The 24,048-nt window shown below is 41.1% G+C and overlaps 1 protein-coding gene across 1 annotated transcript in view; it reads left to right on the top strand.

The window, feature by feature from the left end:
- Positions 1 to 5,499: 5,499 nt before the first annotated feature.
- The window catches only part of sptbn4a (spectrin, beta, non-erythrocytic 4a), a 28,034-nt gene continuing 9,485 nt past the window's right edge, over positions 5,500 to 24,048 (top strand). The window contains exons 1-11 of the mRNA XM_079648424.1: positions 5,500 to 5,820; positions 15,479 to 15,742; positions 16,902 to 17,135; positions 17,785 to 17,874; positions 17,953 to 18,231; positions 18,322 to 18,452; positions 18,634 to 18,838; positions 19,815 to 20,060; positions 20,182 to 20,316; positions 21,393 to 21,634; positions 23,860 to 23,998. Coding sequence (XP_079504550.1) covers positions 5,698 to 5,820; positions 15,479 to 15,742; positions 16,902 to 17,135; positions 17,785 to 17,874; positions 17,953 to 18,231; positions 18,322 to 18,452; positions 18,634 to 18,838; positions 19,815 to 20,060; positions 20,182 to 20,316; positions 21,393 to 21,634; positions 23,860 to 23,998 — 2,088 coding nt within the window. The 5' untranslated portion in view covers positions 5,500 to 5,697. The remainder of the gene's footprint in view (positions 5,821 to 15,478; positions 15,743 to 16,901; positions 17,136 to 17,784; positions 17,875 to 17,952; positions 18,232 to 18,321; positions 18,453 to 18,633; positions 18,839 to 19,814; positions 20,061 to 20,181; positions 20,317 to 21,392; positions 21,635 to 23,859; positions 23,999 to 24,048) is intronic.

The following is a 24,048-nucleotide window of genomic DNA, read 5'->3' as shown; positions in this document are numbered from 1 at the left end:
TCCAGTTTGTCATGGATTAAATCCACAAAGCCCTGAAATGTTTGCCGAAATGAGATTTGCACCTTCCAAAGTAGGATGAATGCCGTCTCTCTTGATCAGACCAGGTTTTCCCCAGAAGGCTGTCCAATTATTTACGAAGCCCACATTGTTTGCTGGACACCACCAAGACAACCAGCGCTGAAATGATGACATGCGGCTATACATGTCATCATTGATCAGATTGGGGAGGGGACCAGAGAAGATTACGGTGTCCGACATTGTTTTAGCATAACTACACACCGATGCCACATTAAGTCTGGTGCATTCTGATTGGCGTAAACGAACATCCTTACCACCGACGTGAATAACAATCCTACTGTATTTACGTTTATTTTTAGCCAGCAGTTTAAGATGCGCCTCAACGTCGCCCCTTCTGGCCCCCGGAATGCATGTGACTGTGGAGGCTTCGGTCTCTAAATTCACGTGTCTCATAATACAGCTACCAATAACCAGAGTTGGCTTCTCAGCGGGTGTCTCGTTGAGTGGGGAATATCTGTTAGATACGTGAACGGGTTGGTGGGGACCTGCGGGTTTCGCGTTATGCCCCTTCTGAACAGTCACCCAATCTCCCTGCTGCTCGGGAGTTGCCGGGGGACGGCTAAGAGGAGCTACCTTTTGCCGGTCTGCACCGGCTAACATGGGCTTTACTGTAGCTGAGTTATTTTCTAAGATGCGGAGCCGGGCTTCTATGGCTATGATTCCCGCCTCCAACCTAACAACTATACTACATTTAACACATGTATCGGTACCAGTAAAGGAGGTAGGGAAGTAACCAAACATGAGACAGTTAGAGCAGGAAATAGCACCCGAGGGTGGGGAAAGAGCCATGGCTAGCTATCAAGCTAAAGTAGCTACCGTTAGCAAACCCGAAAAGAGTGTAGGCAACTGTGGAGTTACAGTCGCTAAGAGAAGGAGAGTTGTGAGTGCTTAAGCTGTAGTAACGTGTGATTACAACGTCAGGCAGTTGCCGTGATCAAGAGTTTTAAAACGATCGATTAAGTTAAGATAATAAGCTATCAGCAACAGAACAGGCACACGGGATACCCGGAGATGACAACAACAACCGGAAGTTACAACATGCTTACCACAATAGTGGTCTGTGTAGAAACAACTGCGGAGTCCTGTAAGATATTAAAATCTGATTGAAGAGAGATCTGAATTTGTGAAAAATCAGATTTGGATGTATATATGACAGTGTCATCAGCATAAAGCTGAGTACAACAATTAATGAGACAAGAAGATAAATCATTTATGTAAATAGAAAACAGAAGTGGGCCCAGAGTTGATCCTTGGGGTACACCCTTTTGTTGGATCAACAGGTCAGACTGTTCTCCATTGACAACCACACATTACTTTCTACTGTGAAGGTACGAGTTAAACCATAACACTGTATTATTAGAAAGGCCAATGCCGTGAAGTGTATCCAATAGCAGATATTGATCAATGAAATCAAAGTCTTTTGTCAAGTCAATAAAAATGGCACCTGTGAGTTCACCATCATCTGCAGCAGAGTCATTTGTAAAGTCATTGCAGCAAGTCATTCGTAAATTTAAGTAGGGCAGTTGTTGTGGAGTGATTAGGCCTGATCACCAGATTGAACCGGAGATAAAATATTATAAGTATTGAGATAATGTGACAGTTGATTATAAATTATTTTCTCCAAAACTTTGGAAATAGAACAGATTATAGAGATTGGTCTATAATTATTTGTATCAAGTAAATCACCACCTTTATGCAGTGGAATGATGCGTGCACATTTCCAAATAGTCGGCAACTCACAGGTGGACAAAGACAGGTTGAACAAATCAGCAAGTGGGTACATGAGAATATGGGACGCCAATTGTATGAACCTGTTTTCTATACCATCGAGTCCTGTCGCTATAACCCTACCAAGGGATAACCTGTACAACAATGGTGGTTACCAAGTTACTATCTATCCAGTTTTTTCATCAGGCTCTTTGTGCGTTCTCATAAGAGACATTTTGTGCGTCATTTTAATGTTCTACCCAGACCCCCAGGAAGTGAGCTAAATGCTAAAGCAAATTTCCGTAAGAACCTAACAATGGTCTAACAATTTCTGTGTCTGACACATGACATCATTGACCTGAAGATATTTTTTCCCATTGGGAGACGACTGCAAACCATGACCAGCAGTGACGCTGCCAATGACGGAACGGATTGGATGAAGGACTTAAGGAAAACTTAAGTGGGCATGCTAAATGGAACCAACTGCCGGAAGATCCCTGGAACATACAGGTATTTTTTTCTAGTGTCAGACCATTTTAGCTTTATGTGGCACTGAGCATCCGCTGTATCCAGTTATCTTTGTTCATCCATGGTTCCATCCTTTAACTTTCGAGTGACAATGATTGTTGGCCAACTTTATAATCCTTGAACGTCAAGTGCTCCTGTCTTAACTACTGCATCACTTTTTAGTGTCCCTGTTTCCGTGTGTTTTGAGCTTTCTTGCAGCATTTTTTTATCTGCAGCGCTTTGTGTTTGCAGCGTTTAGTTTATGCAGCGTTTTTAGCTGTGGCTGTGCATGTTTCATCAAGTTGGTGAATGTTTTCTAAATGCTGCACACATGTTGTGTGCATTTGCATGTTTTTTGAAAGTTCAGCGCATTTCCCCGAACGTTAGTGTTTTGGGCGTGTTTGCCCCTGTCAGCCAAAGTCTTTATTGTAGTGAGAAAATGCAAAAATGAAAGAACAAATAATTTTCCAAAAATCTTTTTATTATTAGGTATCTACATAAGCCTCTCAAACCTCTCAGGGTGTTCAAACACATTTGAGTTTTTTGTGCATTGTTCTTCTTGCAAATACTTAACCTCCAAATAATTTCATGATACATGTATATGTATATATATATATAATCATTGATTGAGTGAGTGCATTGATTTTAGAAAGGTTTAGCTATGAACAGTGTATAAGAACATCTTGCAACATATGCTGTCTAAGTTACAACACTTAACACCTTCCTCACATATCTTAAGAACCATTCATCTGATATACCTTATACTTGGCTGTTGTACTGCTGGGCTTTATTACCTTTGTTGCAATTAGGACAGGCAACATGTTAATATTTCTAAACTTCAGGGCTCTGCAGACTTTAGCATGTCATCTGCAGTAGTCCTTTTACAGTGTGCAACTCATAGTTAAATCCTGGATAAGTAACCTTACATGGATGCTGGATGTAAGGCAAAAAACTGTTTCTAATCTAATTCATGCTCTGTGTGACGCAACAACATCATGATGGCAGGTGTATTGAAATTGTTGCCTGCTTGAGCATTTCTTGGAATGGCTGCGAGCAGCAATACCAGAGGTCATGCATCCCGCCCGTTCTGGACAGGCATGTTTTGCACAGGGGCTGCACTAATGTAACTATAAAGGAAGGACGTTTTCTCTGTCTGTCTGTGGGTTTATCCTTATCATATCTCGAGAACAGTTGATCTGATTGGCGTTACACTTGGCAGTTGTATTGCTCCGGTTTCAATAGTGTGTTATGTTAGGTAAATAATATTTTTCATCGCCAGATTTATTAGTGAAGTCGCTTTTTCATATTTGTAACATTCTGTCCATTAGCTGGTTCTCAAAGTTGGCTGAAATACTGTGGACAGGGCTGACATTACAAAAAACGTTATTCCCCCTTATAATTCTTGCTATTGTGACCACATCTGGTGTAAATGTGTAGATATTCTGGACTTATTCTGGTTACTATTTGCAAATTGGTGATGGTCCAGCAGATGTCTATGTATGTTTGTTTGTCTGTCGGCCGCATATCTTGAGAACCATGTATACAATCGACTACACATTTAGCAGTTGCAAACAACCATACCGATGTATTCCTAATAGCAACGCACTCCAAACGAGCTAGTCCCCAATGCTACAACTTGGAAGAGTTGTAGCAAAGCAATCGGCCATTTCAAAATGGGCACCTGACTAGTCTATTCAATTCTGAACTATCACAAAAAGAATACACAACCAACTTGAAAAACACAACATGGTGGTTAATGGTAGTGCTGCACTTCACTCTGTTACTCATGCAACTTTAATCTCCTCTGGGTTTTGAGGATGATTGAATTTGATAACAAAAATTAAATAATTTTAACAAACAGAATATAAATAAATACAAATTCAATGCTGCAGCACATGCTCAGTAAAAAATGAGAAATGAACAAATCTTTTTGTCCTGCTTATCTATAATTCAGATCTGGGAGCAGCATTAGCCAGAGTACACGGTTAAAATGTGTGCACCCTCTTCACCCGAGTGGCATCTCTGCAGCAGCAGGATCACATGCAGGTCCCCTCAAAGAGGAAGCGTGAACAGTGATCCGAATCAGTCAGCTGCAGCGTGGAGCATGTGTGCATCCTTCTCATTCAGCTGTTTTAAACGACACCTCCCCCTCCTTCCCAAATCCCGCTCCCGCTCTGAGTGCAGTCATTTCTAGTGCAGAGAAATGTCCCTGGTGACACTGAGGGATGACGCAGGCTGTCTCTTCCTTTCTCTGTTTTACTAACCCCCCACCAACACCATCTTTTCCCTCTTTTGACTTGCGCTCCCTTCTTCTTCTTTTTGCTCTGCATGGCGCTCCCCCTTTCTCCATTTCCTCTAACCTGTCTCCCTCTTCCCTTGCTGTCTCCCCCCTCTCTCCCCTCCTTCTCGCTCCCCCCCCCCCCTCTCTCTCTCTCTCTCTCTCTCTCTCTCTCACTCTCTCTCTGCTCCGGCACTGCAGTGCTGATTGTGATTGCACACACACACACACACTCACGCAAGCACACACGCACACACAGGAGTGTAGCTGAGAGGCAAGGACTGCAGCAGCATGCACCAAGCGCGGCTGAGCTGTTCGGGGACACGAGGAAGGGGAACTGAGGAGAGAAAATAGTGTGCTATCTCACAGCCGCCTGCTCGTACATCTTTGCAGCGGAAGGAACCATGCATTTCACGAGTGGATAGCTTATGTTATCCGGCCTCCTCTGCACTGCCTCTGCATACCATTCACCCTGCTCCTCCCACTCCAACTCTTCCTCCTCCTCCTGTCTACAGCATCATTAGCCCGGACTACAGATTCACTGGGACTGGCGAGTGGTGGATGGTCAGGTTTTGCCCCGGCTGAAAGATTCTTCTGTGGCTATGCTACATCTACACCTTCAATGATAGCTGGATTGTAATCGGCATTTGTAGCTAGAAGATAACCCACAACCCGAGAAGAATCTTGGAGGTGTGTGTCATTCTGTACCAGTGTTGTCATTGGCGCATTTCCTCTATTTCGCTGGTTGTTTTTGCCTTCTCTGAGACTGACTAGCAGGCACTGCAGCATCAGGACCGCAAGACCCATGAAGCAGTAGGGCATGAGGACCCAGGGGCAACCCAAAGGAAGAGCTTGAGTGCTTCAATTGCTACCACTGCTGCTGAGGTGCTTATCTTGATTCTTTTTTTCTCTACAGAAAAGGGTGTCTGGTGGGGGTTGGGGTGGGTGGTGATAGCACAGGTAGCCAGGCCCCTGCAGAGCAGAGCGGGGGGCTCTTGCGTACTGGAGGCAGGCAGGACGTCCTGTGGGAAAGGGGGGAAGAAGGGCTGGCTCGAGCGTTGGACTCCTGATGGTGGCTATTTTTGTCTCCCCTAGCTGAGTGATTGGGACAGCGGGTGGAAGAGAAGATGCTTATGGCCCGAGACACGGCGCGGGATGAGGCTCAAAAGCTTCACAGGAAGTGGCTGAAGCACCAGGCCTTTATGGCGGAACTGGCCCGCAATAAGGAATGGCTCGCCAAGATAGAACAGGTGAGTAGAGTTGATCAGGGCACCATGATGGAAAGATGGAGGGACGGGGAGGTCAGATAGGCAGGTGGGTCGTTGGGGAGGGGGGCATGAGTAACAGTGGGTGTGGTGGCAGTAATATAGAATAGGGAAAAGTGGGAGAGATGTCATCACTCAGCTTTCATTTCATCACTTTACTCGGGGACATCCTGAATTACATTCTCAAGGTTATATTGCTATAGTGGCTGTGTGTTCAGGTTCACAGGTGGCAGGATCCCTGTGGATCTTTGCTCTCTCTGCACAGACGTTAGGCCACATGATTTTCATTGCTCAGTTATGGAGGTTACAGTTAATCATATAGAGGACACTGAAATCGTTGCAGCAGAAAAGGCTATACAGAGATAGCAGATTCCTCTTTCCCCCATTTATCTACACATGGTATCTGTTAGGGACATATACATAAAGGCAGTTCACATCATGAAAACATTCTCAGGTTGGATTTTATTGCCCCAGATTCCCAACATGCTTTGCTTCCAAGACAGAGCACCATTCCATCCACACAGAATGTTCTCCATGCCCTCTGCCTCAGTGAAGCTGAGGTGAGATATGAATTAGTCAATGAGACTCCATTTCTGCTCATGGCATGTTGCATCTGGCCAATCTAAACCACAAATATGCTGTTGCTATTCTTTAGAAAAATGTGTTTAATATTTCAGTCACGTGTGAAATTCCTGATGAGGAGGTCATGTAGAGAATAAAAGTGTTAATTTAATTTTAAACCCAAATGTTTCTTAACGTAGAAACATGCATTGTGTAATAATGTGTGATTTAGCTGTTATGCCCAGCACATGGTAACATTCTTAGAAACCTTTGCTTCTAAACTATTCATACAAAATTGCTGATCTAAGGTGTGTGCTGTTTAATAATTGATTCAGATTGATGAGATATCAGAGGTAAATGGGATTTAGATTAAACTAGGACTGCTCTGTTGCATTCAGCCTCCAAGCATAAGACATAAGACACCGACAAACCTGTTTTCTAATCTCATGATTCTGCTATTTTAAAAATCACAATCACAAAGAATGATTGTGTAAAGTGTGTCCTGTCAGCAATGTTTTCTTACTTGTACTGAAAATCTACAAGTAAAGGAGTGCTCTACCACTATGGCAATCACTGTGACTAAAATGCCTGACAAGAGGTTCATGGACAAACAATTAGAAGGAAGTGCTGAATGATGGGATGGCTGTGTGGCTGAGATTTATCAGACTTTGACCTTGCTAAAATGTATTTACATCTCTAATAATACCGAGAGGTTTTGTTGACATTTCCAATTGTTTTAATTATTAATTTTTGTATTGAATACATTAAGAAATTCATTAGACTGTATAGATTTTTTACACATTCATACACTAGGCCTATTATTAAATATTCATTAGATAGCAGTGTAACTAATTATAACCATGGCCTATGAAGGCAAGCCCAACATTACCGAATGAGGAAATCCTCATTAACCATGTGGGTTGTCCATGTGTGAAATGTATTTCAAGGTTTGTCGTGGTAGAAGGTTTCCTGGTTCCTAGGTTTAGTCCCTGAAGCTGTGCGGCCATGTTTGTAAAATACTGCCAGGTTGGAATCAAACCAAATGAGGTCTTAGCTCTTACATACTTTTTTTTCTTTCGGATTCTACAATGTAGTGCTTAAAAAAAGGATTCAGGGATTTATTGATTGCTCAATTGACAGAAGAGTAAGCTGCAATGTTTTGATTATCGCTGAATTGTTTAGGCTTCCGCCATTTTCAAGCAAAAAATTTAACCAATCTCTAGTTCTAGCTTTTAAATGCAGTGATCTGCTTTTCTCCGTTTTTTTAATCATTGTAACTGAATAGATTTGGGTCTTAGAAGAACACAAATGACTTGGGTAAGGGTACAAAAAGCAAGAAAGCTCCTGGAGCGGAATGGAACCATTGAAAGTTGTATTGAATGGTTGGCGTCCACATTGCCACCACAACCATGAGACATTACCAGTTGCCAAACGTGTAAAATACATTTGACTATTTTTTGAAATAATAATCAGTTAATGTTCTGTCTATCACAACAGTAATGATCACATGAAATGTAGAGGTCCTCTAACTAGGATGACATCTCAGCTTGAAATAAAAGCGGACTGAAACAGGATATAGCGTTCTACTTCTGAATCATCAGCAAATGTGTATAACCGTGCCAAACTCCAGATTAATGAACTGAAAGGATTCACACTGAGTAGAAGATGGCTGCTCCATAGGAGTTTTCTCTCTCTCCAAAAATGCATGTAGCTCAGTACAGACAGTTACATATACCCTCATGTCTCCATAGCCCTGCTAACATCACTCAATCTCCCCCTATCTCTCTCTCTGCCGTTACCTGAGAGACAGAAAAGATGACGCCGCGTCCTGCCGCGATCAGAGAACTCTGCGTCCTTTTGGAAGGGTTCCTGCCTCGGCCGCTCTCCTCTGTTCTCTCAGTACTTACTCAGCACATGAAGCCTTGCACACAGTTCCATGCCGCCTGGTGTGTGGAGGATCTTCGGGAGCTTCTCTGTTACAGTGAGAGGACTCACGGCTGACCTTGTGCCAAGCCTTAGGCTCAGGGATCAGCACACAGAGAAAAACATGAGCCAGCTGGAGCACATAGTTTAGTGACAGACTAATGAACACACACTATTTGCATATTAACATATTGGCACTATATCACTTAGATGTCTGTCTAGGGGCTGGTACCTAATACATTTAACAATGATTGGGATCATCCAGGCCCCAATCAGGTGGGGGTCAAAGGGGAAATAACCCGGACTCAAGGAAAAACAACAAAAACATTAAAATGATACATTACTCTTTACCTTCTACTTTGTTTTTGGCAGGTAGAATTTTACCAAGACATGATGACTTTATTTCACTTAATAAATATATTTGGCATATTTGTCAATGTATGTTCATTGTCAATACATGTCATGATAAAAAATACAATAGAAAAAAACTATAAATGCATCTCTCAGAAAACGTTATTTTACTGAAGACATTTTGACATGTTACAGTGAGAACAACAAAGTCACAGTAGAGGTACTAAATACAAACATGAACCTGAAAATGAGCATAGTATGCTCTATTTAATGTTACCAACACAAAACGTAAAAATGTGTTCTGTGAAAGAGATTTAAACTCGTAACTTCACCACCGTTCTGTTTGTGGCCATTTTAAGCACACTACATATGATTACAGGGTTATCGAGCTTTTCTTCAAACTAACGATTATTTGATTGGTATAAAAATGAATAAATGAATTTCTCCTGTAATTTATTTGCCATAATAATATCACACTGTGAAATGGTGTTAAGTGTGTTGTTATCAAAGTGTTCATGCTGTTCTAGTGTGAGCTCATAACCTACTGCCAAGCATGTTTCATCTTATTGCTCATATGTTTAATTTAACCGCCAATTTTGCTGTCAAATTGCCATAATGAATTAAATTATATTTACTATAGCAGAGGTTTCTAAACTTTTCAGACAATATACAGGCTAACCAATCAGAGCAGACTGTGCTCTGGTTTCAGACAGAGGGTGAAAAGAGGTTCTGCAGCACAAGCGGTATGAGAAAAATAAAGAGCTTTTTGAACATGAAAGCCTGGAGACATGTCACAGTAGAGACACTAAATACAAACCTGAACATTTGAAAATAGGGCCCCTTTAACTGTAATGTTCAGGGGGACATATTTTCAGGAAGCTATGGGCCTGGAAACAGGCATCTCCCTGAGCTATTATACCTTGAAGGTACATTAACCCACTCGACCTCTCTGTGGCTGTGTATTGGGTAGCATTTTCATAGAGTAAGAAGGATATATATGTCATGATGTATGTCATGATGTATGCCCTGTGCTGTGTGTTTTACTTTTTATTGTCTGTTTATTGTATGTTGAATTGTATGGAACAAGCTGTAATAATCTGCACTCAACACAAATTCCACCAACCTGGCTGTGTGGTCATTAAAGATTCTAATCTAATCAATGCTCTATGAATACGGTGAATCGTATTTCACCGGTACATTTGGTTTGTAATGAGAGCAATATTGTTATGTTCTTGTTTCTTTGAATGGAATTGTGTTGATACAGACCCCAGCTCAGTGCAGATGGACTGGGTTTTTGCAGTTTTCTACAGAATCAGTTATCCAAATGACCTCAAAAATGCACTGCCTCTTGTCCTTAGCACACACTAAAAACGAAATACCATTGGTGGAAAGGTTGTCATGATAATGGATGGGAACTCAGTAACACGTATACTATATAGACCTTCAGTCGTTAAGGTATTATATAATATGACCCCTTTTTTTGGTCTTTAGTTTAGGACTTGGACCAGTCAAAGGGCAATTGTAAGGCCTTTCAGTGGGGTCTTGTGTACCACCTAGCTAAAGTGTCTTACCCTCAGTGATGTACAACAGTTTGGGAATCAAAGTGATATAGGATTAAGAAATGTTGTTAGCCCACTTTGATGGTATCTTGGCTTTAAGAAGTACTAGTATGGGGCACTCACATACACATGCACATCAATTCCCACGTGCACGCCTATCAATGAAAAAATTGAAGGAAAACGTTGACTTTGCTGATATACTTAACTTTGCATTTTTGAGCAAATGCTTATGTGCACCCACAGAGCGAAGTTGGCGTCCATACCCACGAATGGTCATCAATATACAATTTAAGTTTAACTTGTGCACTTCTGGTTATCTCTTTTGAGCACAGGCTAATGTTCACTCAAGTGTGCATGAAGGCTACATGTCCTTGTGCATGCCAATATTCCCATGCATACCCTTGCTCATCAAAATGTGTTAAATTAAACAGAATTGGCATAAACAAATAATTGAAACTTATATAGACCAGTGCCATTTGGCACATGAAAATCCAAGCAACAGCAGGGAAAATAGACAATGTTAAAATAGAAGAAATATCATCCAATAAGCAGATATCTTTACTTGCATGTCTCTGCACGTTTTTAGATAAGTAAATACATCAGAGGCAGTCTGGGCCTCAGACTATCCACATTTGATTTTAAGGGTTCCACAACATACCTTCTAATTTACAATCAAAAATGTCCCCTATTTTGGGATAATTGTTGGTGAAAACAGCACCTTATTGTCCATGGGCTATTGTATTAAATAGGAAGGTGTGTGTGTGTGTGTGTGTGTGTGTGTGTGTGTGTGTGTGTGTGTGTGTGTGTGTGTGTGTGTGTGTGTGTGTGTGTGTGTGTGTGTGTGTGTGTGTGTGTGTGTGTGTGTGTGTGTGTGTGTGTGTGTGTGTGTGTGTGTGTGTGTGTGTGTGTGTGTGTGTGTGATAATGTGTTCCTCAGCAAATACACACACACACACACACACACACACACACACACACACACACACACACACACACACACACACACACACACACACACACACACACACACACACACACACGTATTGTGATGACTGTGTCATTGAGTTGTTCCATTTGCCACTTGTCATTATACCTTTAAAAGCTTCAGAGCTCTATTTTATCACCTGAATTTACTCACAATAAGTTCATATTCCGAAAGACAAGACTTAGTTTTTATTTAAAATTAGAGTAAAACCCCCTGCTGTGTTACTATGGGCCTGACATTCATTGAATCGGGGAGATGTCGGGAAGGAGGCGGTTGTAATCCTACCTTTACAAACTTCAAAATGTATTTATCGTGTGAACATGGCAATAAATGTTCCATTTTCTGAAATTCATGAATATGAAGGAGTATTGTTTGTTTAAAATCAATCAAATAGTAAAACAAGATGTTTTGACATATTGTGATTTCTCTCTCTGCCAAAGGGGGGAGGCAAATGTTCCACACTCCATTTTAAAACCTTCCTAACAGCTCTTTAGTGTCTGCTGTCGTGTATGGGTTATTATATTAGACTATTATCGACCTGGTCTATGAAGTAAACAAATTGACAAAGGTACAAATGTAATCAATATTTTTTAATAAGGTAAAAAAACAACTGTGCTTGCTCTAGATTAGGACATTCTGTTCCATACAAACATCACCATTTAAGTTAAATGTGAAACCTTGTCATCTTCATTTTTATTCAATTCGATTTGTTTCAATTCAACTTTATTAATCCACAATGGCAATTAATATTTTGGGCAGGTAAAACAGAGAGTAAAAAAGATATTGCACAGACAGACATATACAGTTGCAAGAAAAAGTATGTGAACCCTTTGGAATTACCTGGATTTCTGCATAAGTTGGTCATAAAATGGAGGAAGCCACTGCTGTCCAGAAAAAACATTGCTGCACGTTTGAAGTTTGCAAAAGAGCACCTGGATGTTCCACAGCACTACTGGCAAAAATATTCTGTGGACAGATGAAACCAAAGTTGAGTTGTTTGGAAGGAACACACAACGCTATGTGTGGAGAAAAAAAGGCACAGCACACCAACATCAAAACCTCATCCGAACTGTGAAGTATGGTGGAGGGAGCATCATGGTTTGGGGCTGCTTTGCTGCCTCGGGGCCTGGACAGATTGCCATCATCGACGGAAAAATTAACTCTCAAGTTTATCAAGACATTTTGCTGGAGAACTTAAGGCCATCTGTCCACCAATTGAAGCTCAACAGAAGATGGGTGATGCAACAGGACAACGACCCAAAGCACAGAAGTAAATCAACAACAGAATGGCTTCAACAGAAGAAAATACGCCTTCTGGAGTGGCCCAGTCAGAGTCCTGATTGTTTGTGTGGTTTTAGCTTAAGCAGACTGTGTTTGTCTATTGTTGTGACTTAGATGAAGATCAGAACACATTTTATGACCAATTTATGCAGAAATCCAGGTAGTTCCAAAGGGTTCACATACTTTTTCTTGCAACTGTACAAGTAAAAGAGCTGTAGAATAATATGTTGGGCTAATGGTGCAGTTGTTTTAGGGGAAAAAAGGAATACAAGTCATAATTAAAGAATGATATAAATACATGACTAAGGAAATGTTCAAAGTGGCAGATGATTTGAAACACTGCCAGTTATACAGTAAAGCCAGTCATGTCATAATCATGTTATAAAACAGCAATGTGTAAAGCTGTTCACAGCTTGGAAAAATATATTTGCACTGCACTATAAATGAACTACATAATGAGATTTATAAATGTGGGCAACAACAAGAAATATACCTTCAGTCGGTGGAAATTGAATTAAATAGGTATAATGAAAGGAAATGGTTGCTTGTGAATCCCAATTCAAATTATTATATTTATCAGAATTCGAACATGTCATGTTAAAAAAACTGCTTAAGAAACAGCACACAACTCAGTTAACACAGTGAAATGTTGACTTTATTTGATCATTTTATAAAAATGTACGGGATATAGTTTGCCTTTTGGTTTAACATATCTTTGAAAGTTCAGAACATATGAGCACTTTGGCATTGTTACCTTTTAAAAATCATGTTCCGCTGTATTGTAGCATTGAAGCTACTCACATAGCCCTTGGCAGAAAATACGTTAGTGCTTCCACTCGTGAATTTCCGAAGCTTGTACGTGTCATAAATACAGCGGTTGCTAAAAAGTGACTAAATAAACTACAAAACGTCTTCACACCGACACAAGTCCAACTTTAGCTTAGCGTTGTTGATGCGCTGCCATGTGGTCGTAGTATATTTTGTTTGTAGCCTACCGTTAGCTTTTTGTTTCTGCCAAATGCACTTGCGCTTCAAAAATTACAAAATAATATTTGATATGTGGAGATTATCCTGCTGAACAAAACATAAGTATCATAAATGTATGTTTGCAAAATATTTTATTTTCTGCAATATACCGAAATCCAGAGTTGGGTTTCACATTGGTTTTGATTAAGGGAGCACTTGTGATGCTAACTTCCGGGTCTACAAAAATACATCATCACTGCACCACTCTATGCACTGTGTTAGTGTTGCATTGTGGGTTGGTTTGAAGCTGCATTTGGTCTTATTTGCAGCATTATGACTTTTTGAATGGTTAAAAGCATAAGTTGCATAGTGTTACTTTGATGCATTCAGTGGGAGTGAATTCATTGTTGTTTGTGCCAGTAGTATAAACCAAGCCCTTTATTCCACCCACCTTACACTCTGCTGCATCAGCCTGCAGAATTTGGCAACAAGATGCTTCTATAATACCATGATCCATTATTTGCTCGGCATTATAATATCACCAGCCATGATCGCCTCGAAAATCCACTTCACAGATGCCCTTTGGATCCAACCGCGCACCGGCTGCCCAGCACACACACAGCCTCGCTCCTGTTCCACCAACCTTTGATTCTTTCTCCTTTTGCTTCTTCCTTTACGCTGCCTCTCCCCTCTCCTCTCTCCACCCCCTCTCTGATTTGTTCTCCCTCTGCCTCATTCTGTGTGTCAGTAAAGCCAAGAGAGGAGAGAGAGAGACCTGCTTTCTGCTGGCTCTGCATTATGAGAGGCAGAGCGAGGCTGAGGAAAGATAGAAGAGGCTGAGAGAGAGTGAGCGCTAGCAGCAGTTGAGCAGAGAGCCTGTGCCAAGAGGAGGAATGCAGCACTGCATTATGAGAGCCATACTGTAGGATACGTCCAGCTCCCTGTGACAGATAAAGGAGGGAAGCACAATGTAAAGGATGCAATCCAACATGTGCATGCTGGTTGTGACAATACAAGGAAATAATGATTACATCATTAACTATCATGTGTGAAAGAAAAATTTCTAAAATAATCTTCCAATAGACCAAATCTTAAAAGAGTCGTGAAGGTGTGACTATAATCGATTTAAGGCAACACACTAACAAAACTGAAACGTTGCCTTTAATTAAATGTATTGTGTCAACAGATTTCACATAACTGTATTAGGTTAGTTGAAACCAATAATATTAAGTTCAACCTAATATTTTGCATTAAAACGTAATATAATTGCCTTCAACTAACCTAATACAGTTATGTGAAATCTGTTGACATAATACATTTAATTAAAGTCAATGTTTCAGTTTTTTCAGTGCAGTTTCATTGACAAGCCTTTAGCCCCAAGAATCTCCTCAACAAATCACGTCATGATTTAGCCCTAGATGTAGGGGAGGGAGGAGGGGCAGAAGAGCACAGGACAGTTTATTAGAATTACCGTGCATGATTTTTAGGTCAGCCCGAGGCCAAACTTTGCTCCATACACCTGCCTCTCTGACGAGCTATTTTAGGGACAAAACTGAATTTAGCCATTCAATTTCAGCACGAGTAAATGTGATTTCAACATTGCCTTTATGCAATAAAATAATAAATATAAAACAAGATCATTCATCAGATTGGCATGTGTTCATATGTGTGTGGAGATTTGCAATAGGGCTTTCATTTAAAAAATGTGATTTTTTAGATTTAAATGAACACTTTTTGATTTAGAGATCTTTGCGCTAGAATTCAAAAATGGTGGAAAATGGATGCAGTTCACTGATTTCTGGTACCAAGTGAAGCAACAATCATCTCAGCCCATAGGAACCGTGGCTCAAAGCAGAAGCTGACATTTTAGAGTCGAGGGAGAGCGTACAGCCACTCAGCCAAGAAATGACAGTCCAACATATCATGTATATTTTTAAATCAGATACATAGAAAATACATAGTGACTTAGATTGGTGTTTTGATCAGTGCTTTGACATCAGTTCATTTTATAACTCCAGGAGGGTCAGGAACTGATCCAGGAGAAGCCCGAGCTGCGTTCGGTGGTCCAGCAGAAGCTGGTGGAGATCAGAGAGTGCTGGTCCGACCTGGAGAGCACCACCAAGGCCAAGGCTCGCCAGCTCTTTGAAAACAACAAGCCTGAGCCGGCGGTGAAGAGCTTTTCGGACCTGGACAACCAGCTCTCCCACCTGGAGCAGCAGCCCCCCCAGCTGGAGCAGGCTCACCATCTGCCCACCTTCAATGAGCAGCTCCAGAAATTCCAGGCAAGTCTCAAAGGGTCTCTGACAAGTGGCCACAAATGATTAAAATGGTGGAAACCATCATCCGTGGTCATCCTCTAAAATGTGTATCCTAAGCCTTATCCAGTGCTTTGTCCAAAAGCACAAACCAAATAACTAGAGTAATGTTATTCAGAAAAAAGCAATTCATTGGAAAAGAGAAAAACATGAATGAAACTCTCTGAAAGTAAAAAAGATAAATAAATACTCAAGGTTCGATGCTCAATATTTGGTCCTCAGATGAGATGGTTTCTCTGTTCAGTTGATCGAAGTAAACCATAAAAAGAGCCAAATGCCTTTTATTTCACTCCCCAGCAAGCCGCTGTACACCCCTCTTTCTCCTCCGTAATTCACTATAGAAATTGTTCCCTGGGACACACCCTCAGCACACCTGATGAGTGCCTTGCAGGAGTTGAGGCAACAAGTTAAAGTAGGGGAGAGAAGGACTCACTGCATCAGGGGTTTAACATTGCAAGGCTTTTACCATACTATGCTACCTAACATGATTACGATGAACGTCAGCCGCCTTTAGCTTAGCGGTGGTGGTGTGGATATAGGACATGGAATCATATGTTTCACATTCATGGTCGCCAAGGTGAAGTAAAGTAGCACAACATAGAAGTGCTTCAACAATAAACTGAAGTTTAGTATTTCATTTAAAGTACTAAGTTACATTCCACCCCTGGGCTTCAGTTGAAAACAAACCAAAATAATACAACAGCCTGTGCTGCTTTGTCTACATCCTCTGACTAGTGACTCAGTTTGAAGATTATAGAAGATGATATAATATCTCAACAGTACCTTTGCCCATGAGACTTCTCTAACCTGCCTGAATGTAACCAATGCTTCTGACCGAGTCAGACTGCATTCTTCAGCTCCCTGTTGTTTATGTAATGTTCCTCAGCTCTGAGCTTTATATAAACAGGCTATGGCTCTGATATGTGTCTACACAGGCTGCTATTGTGGCGGTGTGTTCTGAAACATGAGGTTCAGTGGAATAAAAAATGCAACATATGCCTTTTTCCTTAAAGGGAGGCAGTCCATACATAAGCCTGAAATGTTCTGATAGGAAAACAGCTGATGTGCTGTGTTTGTCCATCCCTCTGCTGGCTGTAACATGACCTTCCCCTCCCCTCCGCTGCAGGCTATGGAGTCTCAGATAGGGGACTATTACAAGGATGTGGGAGAGCTGGGCAGCGTGCAGGGTGTCTGCCTGCCCCAGCGAGGCCTGATGGCAAGTGACAGGGAGGCCGGCGAGCAGTCAGGCGTCGTGGAGACTCGCATCGTCCGCCTCATCGAGCCGCTGAAGGAGAGACGCCGCATCCTGCTGGCCTCCAAAGAGATGCATCAAGTCGCCCAAGACCTGGAGGATGAGATAGTGAGTGCACACTTCTGAGTTCCCCATCCTTACCTTTCATATATTTCCTCTTCCATTTACACCAAGTGTGGGCGATTCATTTTCCCAAATGAGGAACTGAGACTGTTGTGGAAGGCTGTACCAATAGGCTGAGTTCAATTCTGCTGATTGGTATTAATGATATCTATATATATATAGCAGTATGTTGTATGGTTACGATAAGCTGCTACTGGTTAGTGTAGATGTTATAAGGCTTTAACAATGTGGTGCAGGCATAGTAAACATGCCAAGATGGTATCGGGAATTTCTCAACATTCACATTAACTGATTAACTGTATTCCAAAGACCAGCAAATAACTTAACATTTATACAAAACAGTAAAAAGTACTATCACTATTTAGTTTGAAATCTAATTAACTTAAGTTTTTGTTCTTATTTTGTTTAGTGAGAGAAATGTGGGCTGTTTTGTGCTGGAACAAGTGCAATTTGAACAGTGTATATTATAATCTGCTTTTAGTTCTGTTTTAGAATTCCGCCTGTGTTAGTATATTATATTAAAGTAGAATGTGAAATAGCTCAATTTCTTTTTTAATTGCATCATGCTATGCATCAGTGTTTTTTCCAGAGCTTTCTTAAATAATGTAATGTCCTGACTGTGTTTACTTGATAGCTGTGGATCCAGGAGAGGCTTCCCTTGGCCTCCTGTAAGGATTATGGGAATAACCTCCAGAGTGTACAGCAGCATGTAAAGAAGAACCAGGTGAGTTTCAAACATGATGGTTACGATCTGCTGATATGACCTCTCAGTCGGGGAACTTACCTGTGATTGGTCCTTCAGACCCTTCAGAGGGAGCTGACAGGGCGGCGGGCTCGTGTGGAGGAGGTTCTGGATCGGGCGGGGATCATCGCTTCGCTGAGGACCCCTGAGGTGGAGTGTGTGCGTGAAGGGGCGGGGCATGTGCGCCAGCTGTGGGAGGTTTTGCAGCTGGAGGCCGAGAGGAGGTGTATGATGCTGGACGCCATGCTGCTGTCTCAGCAGTACTACAGCGACGCGGCTAAAGTGGAGACCTGGCTGTCAGGTCAGAAGCTCCAACTGGTCAATGAAGAAAAAGGAACGGTACGGACCGCCCCGTCAGTCAAACAGGTGCATGTTGGCATAAATGTGAAAGTGAATCCTGTATCCTGATACCCTTTTGATATTTTTCAGGACGAGGCGAGCACCCTGCAGCTGCTGAAGGGCCACCTGGCTCTGGAGCAAACAGTGGAAAATTATGCAGAGACAGTAGGCATGCTCACCCAGCAATGCCAGCTTCTTATGGAAATGGGCCACCCAGAAAGGTGTGGCCTGACCCAGGGTCTCACGTGCACTCACCAAGCAGCACTTATAGCCCAGGAAAAGAGGAAAGTTTAATATTTGCATGTTATATCTACTGTATAGGTTGGGTAACATTAGGGTAAAATGGTCAAAGCGCCTCTTGTTGGTAGCTGTAACATTCTATTTTCTCTCAATGTTCTTCAGTGAGCAGCTCACCAAGCAGCAGTCGCACATAGACCGGCTGTACGTGTCTCTGAAGGACATGGTGGAGCACAGGAAGAATAAGCTGGAGCAGCAGTACTGGCTCTATCAGCTCAACAAGGACGTGGAGGAGCTGGAGAAGTGGATCACTGAGCGAGAGACCGTGGCCAGTTCCACCGAGCTGGGCCACGACCTTGAGGACGTCACGGTCAGTCCAGCAACTACACCACAACAAACACAGCAGACATTACACTGAGGATAAGGTTAATTTATGAGAACACCAAGAACTATTTGACACGTCTCACATCTGAACAGTGAACATTTGACCCTAAGCATAACCCTAACCCTTTCACACTTAATTAAATACCAAGTGTAAAAGCAGTTATAGTAAACAGTACAAATATTCTTAACATGTCAGAACTCACTGTTCCTGTTCACCAGCTATTAAAAAGCTTTGAATTTAACACATGTACAAAAAGAACGATAATTAATGGTGAACGATATATATTTTTTCGGCAGTGTAAGGCTAAATGAACCAGCTAATATAGCTAAGTATTAAGAATACAATGAACTGTAATCAGACAATAAAACAGACAACTTTTACAACATTTACGCAGAAATCAGGTTTATTTAGACCGGACCAGATTTTGTTTCCCTTATTTTAAAATACACAAAATACACATGAAGAACAGAAATATCTTAAAATTATTTGATTTAGTTAGAAAATACAAATATTCTTTTATATATTTTTATATATAAAAAAAACAACATTCAAAAAAGATATCTTAAAGGACTGCTGCGCCAGTTATACCAGAAATATATATTTTGTTGTGAGAGGGCGTCACAGAATGAATAAAAACAATATACAATTCTGTTCAATAAAAATAAAATAAAAAGACTATCACTAAAATGTACAGTGTTAGACACGTAGAATACATTTGTATTCATGATTTTGATCACACACCTCCAATCATGTTTCTGTTTTGAATAAACTGGGTCTGAAACTCTCCTCATTGATTAATTTACAGAATAATTTCCGTATTAGACCATTAATCATTTAGTCTTTAAAAAAAGGAATCATGTATTCAAATTACTATTCAATTATATCAAACCGAGGTTTTCTTTCCTCAGTTAATGCATTGTATCAGTGTGTTTGTAGTGTTTGTGCTCTATGTGTGTTCCAGGTGCTTCAGGAGAGATTCACCAAGTTTGCCACAGAAACCAACAGCATCGGGCAGCAGCGCATGGAGCATGTCAACAAAATGGTGAACGAGATGATCGACTGCGGCCACTCGGACGCGGCCACCATCGCCGAGTGGAAGGACGGGCTGAACGAGTCGTGGGCCGACCTCTTGGAGCTGATGGAGACCCGCAGGCAGATGCTGCTCGCCTCGCACCAGCTGCACAAGTTCTTCACCGACTGCAAAGAGGTACCGTCAAAACGAATATTAGGAGTACCGTGTTCTTCATTTCAGAGGTAGACAGTCTGGCCGGGACATGCAGCTTCTATTTTTGAAGCGCTCGTGATAATGACACTGTCCTGTGTTGTAGGTCTTGGCTCAGATCGCAGGGAAGATGAAGCAGCTGCCAGAGGTGAGGGCGTGCCAAGCCAACATCACCAATCCAGCCACCCTGCAGAGGCTCATGCACTCCTTTGAGCATGCCCTTCAACTGCTGGTTGCACAGGCAAGTGATGAGTTCTGACACCATACGTCACACAGTGTACTCCTGCTCATGAGCAAAGGGATGATGGCAGACCAGAAATCCTCTGTTCCTGTAACCTTCATTTCCCCACTTTTACACTGTTACAGCAAACAGACAGATAAATCAGACAGTGCAGATAAAACGTAGGCTTACATATTAAATATAGGAGCATACACACGTTACATTTGACTAATAATAAGATAATCACAGTTTAAGGATAATGGACAAATTATCAAAAACGTTAACATGGGGAGATGTTTAGGAGTGATTGAGATACCAACTTGACTTTCAAAAGCCATATCAAAAACACAAGTCGACAACTGATATATAAAATCTTCAAATTGAGACATCTGAGGAATTGTTTAGCAATAGAAGCATCGAAAACATGTTTGTACCTCATGATTCAATCACATCATCTGATATTGTATAACCTGCTGGTCCAAGGCAAGTAAGAGAGTGCTGAAACACATTGAGATCCCTTATAACTTTTTAATGATAAATCATTAAATCAACATCATTGCAATATATTGTCCAAATACAACAACATCTCTTTCTGTTTTCAAAAGTTTGATCGGTATTCAAGATCATTCAGCTGAACTTCAAATGTGCACAGACGTTCGCTCTATTTCCCATTGTGCAAAACAAATGGATCGTGAGCGACCAGTCCTGCCAACATTTGTTTCATCGTAGTTGGATTTTTTAGTAATGTTTTAAGTGTTTGTTGATTGTTATGTGTGTACCTGCCCAGGGACTGCAGATGGAAATGAGCTATTAGCTCAAGTCTGGCATAAATAATCTCTTCTCTTTTTGAGATTGATGTTGTTGTGCATGGCCCTTGTACAATAAAGACATAATACATCAAATCAAATCAAATAAGACAAATCCCTGGTAAAAAATATTAAATATAAATAGGTAAAAGCATTATAAAAGTAGATGAGATAGCATCTCTAGTAATACAAAATATCAGACACACTAATAAAATCATTTTAGTTCTACAAGCTCTCTTCTACACTGACAGTGTTCTCCTGTAATGACGCCTCTTCATCCTTTCTCTGCAGGTGAGGCAGCTGCAGGAGAATGCGGCCCAGCTGAGGACCATCTACGCTGGGGAAAAGGCGGAGGCCATCATGGTCAAAGAGCTGGAAGTGATGGAGGCCTGGAAGGAGCTGCTGAGCTCCTGTGAGGCCAGCCGTGTGCAGGTCACCTCAGTCACAGACAAGGTGCAGTTCTTCTCCGTGGTGCGTGAAAACCTCATGTGGATGGAAGGCATCATGGGCCAGATTATATGGGATGAGCCCAGGTAAGACTCCTGCTGCACACCTGCTTACTCTTCAGTGTAGAGCTGTGCATTAAACCCATTGTATACAGTGTGTTGTGCTGGTTGAGGAGCTGCATTCTGTGTTCAGTTAGCTGGAGGTCCCTGTGGTTTTGTGCAGTCCCTATAGAGAGAATTCATTTCCGTGCTGTGTCGAATTAGGCTGCTGTGCCACCTTGACCTAATTTTCAGATGACATCTGGTATTATTATTATGTGTTTGAGGGCTATACATTTTACACTGTTATCACTACTGCTGCATAGTGTATATTAGCAGCTGTTTATGTATATCACCATATGCATTGACATTCTCACTGTGCCACTGATGAAGATTGCATGTGCCTGTCTTTTAAAGGGGTCCAATTCAAATTTGTGTCACATTTTCTTTAATGTTTGGCGAATAATAGATTATTGGATCAACAAAAAGGCTAATTGGTTAATCATTTCATTTTTAAAGCAAACATGACTGACATTCTCTTGTTCCAGTTTCTCCGTTGTGAAGATTTTCTGCTTCAGAATGTCTTTGGGTTTGGCTTGATAGTTTGACAAGGCAACATTTGAAGACGTAACCCCCGGCTTTAGGAAATTGTAATTTTTAGCCATTTCATATCTTATTTGAGACAATATTCCACAAATCACCTGTCACACATGTCACTTGTCATACATTAATGTTTTCTGAAAATTACTATCTAATGATCCCCTTCATAAAAACATTTAAGGAAGCTACCCACATTTCAGTTAATTTCCAGTTGACTCCAAATCCACAACAAGTTGTTTCAAGGTGTGCTTACATTTTCCAGTTCCTTACTCTGAAAGTGGATGCAAAAGGAGAGCCTGTGAGAGCTCACCAAGATGCTGGCCTTTGTAAGTCCAGCTGGTAGAACATATTTATGAAGGCAGAAACAGCTGATCCAATCACTACTCAATTGCAGAAACCACTCGTGTCCAAAGTGGGGTACAGTCCCACTTGAGGAGTAGAACATTACCCATAGAGCTATTACATTTTCAGCACTCTTTGCTTTGAATAAGACCAGGCCTTTGACGTCTCACTGAGGTCCAAATATATCTGATTATATTCTACCCATTTGCTTTTACAATCCCTTAACCCCAACCCATGTTAAAGACAATATTCTCCCATTGATAAGTTTTCAGATTATATCTCTGTTTAGTTATTTCAATCTAAAACACAAAATTGTTCATTTTACAATAAACTTCACTCGCCTTTTTGAAGCTGGAACAAGCTAACGTCTGTTTGTTTTTGCTTAATAACTATTCACTTTGTTAATTAAATATCAACATTTATGTCCATCAATTGCCTGGCCAGAGAAAATAACATCACAGTAACATGGATCTAATACATATAATGTAAGCAAAACGTCTCAGGTTGGAAATCCAGCCTTAATTGCATGTCATCCACAGTTATCTCTACCCAGACTTCCTGTCCATGTCTCTCCAATATCAGAGATAAAGGAGAAATGCTCAAAAACATATGGAGGCTGTTATTATCGTTGTTATGAAATGTGATGGTAAAATGAAGATAATTATTGTCAAAGAGCGTTGTTGGCTACATCTATGGCCACCTATACCAGAAGGATGTATCCTGTTGTGTGCATGGGAGCATTTCATAGTGTTGTGAGAGGATGGTGAGAGCTGGTTCTGCTGCTGGCTCTAGAATAAAGGCAGGGTCGACAAAGTCATTATTTTTCAGCCTCATTCATCATTTTACCACAAGTACTGTACTACAGTATGTCTACTGGTATACCGCTTACAGTTCACATTTTACACTCTGTAGGTTTTTCAGGATTCCTTGATATTGATTGAATTTGAAAAAAAACCGCATATAACCTAAAAACACTCTGAAGCCAGAAGGCTTACAATTTGAACTGGAATATGCTTTGGGATTTTGTTAGAATGTTAAATATATTCATGACCTGCTGTTATAGTAATAGGCTTCTTTAAAAACTCTACATTTGTATTGTATTGACCCATTTTGTGTAATGCCTATTTCTTTGGAACAGGTGGCTTGGTTTTGCTTACCATCACTGAGAGTATTCTATAAATTATTATTCTCCCCAGCTCCCATCAATAAGTGAATTGGTTGAAGAGTCGACAGAATTTCACACAACCAAGAGTTTCTTTGGTGGACTACACACCCCATGATAGTTATTTTTTCTTCATTTATCCTTATGTATCTGTTCTATCCGTCCTCAGAGATCTGACGGCTCTCGAGGTGATGATGAGACAACATCAGGAGCTGAAAGCCAAAGTAGACGGCCGCAGCAAGACCATACAGCAGTGTGCAGACCTGGGCAAGATCCTCATAGCTGCAGGCAACCCTGCATCAGAGGAGGTCAGGCTGACAAACAGCACAACACAAAGAACACATTAAACCCATAAAAT

The sequence above is a fragment of the Notothenia rossii genome (genome assembly GCF_949606895.1).
Source record: "Notothenia rossii genome assembly, chromosome: 9".
Lineage (NCBI taxonomy): Eukaryota > Metazoa > Chordata > Actinopteri > Perciformes > Nototheniidae > Notothenia > Notothenia rossii.
This window is presented reverse-complemented; position numbering and strand designations above follow the sequence as displayed.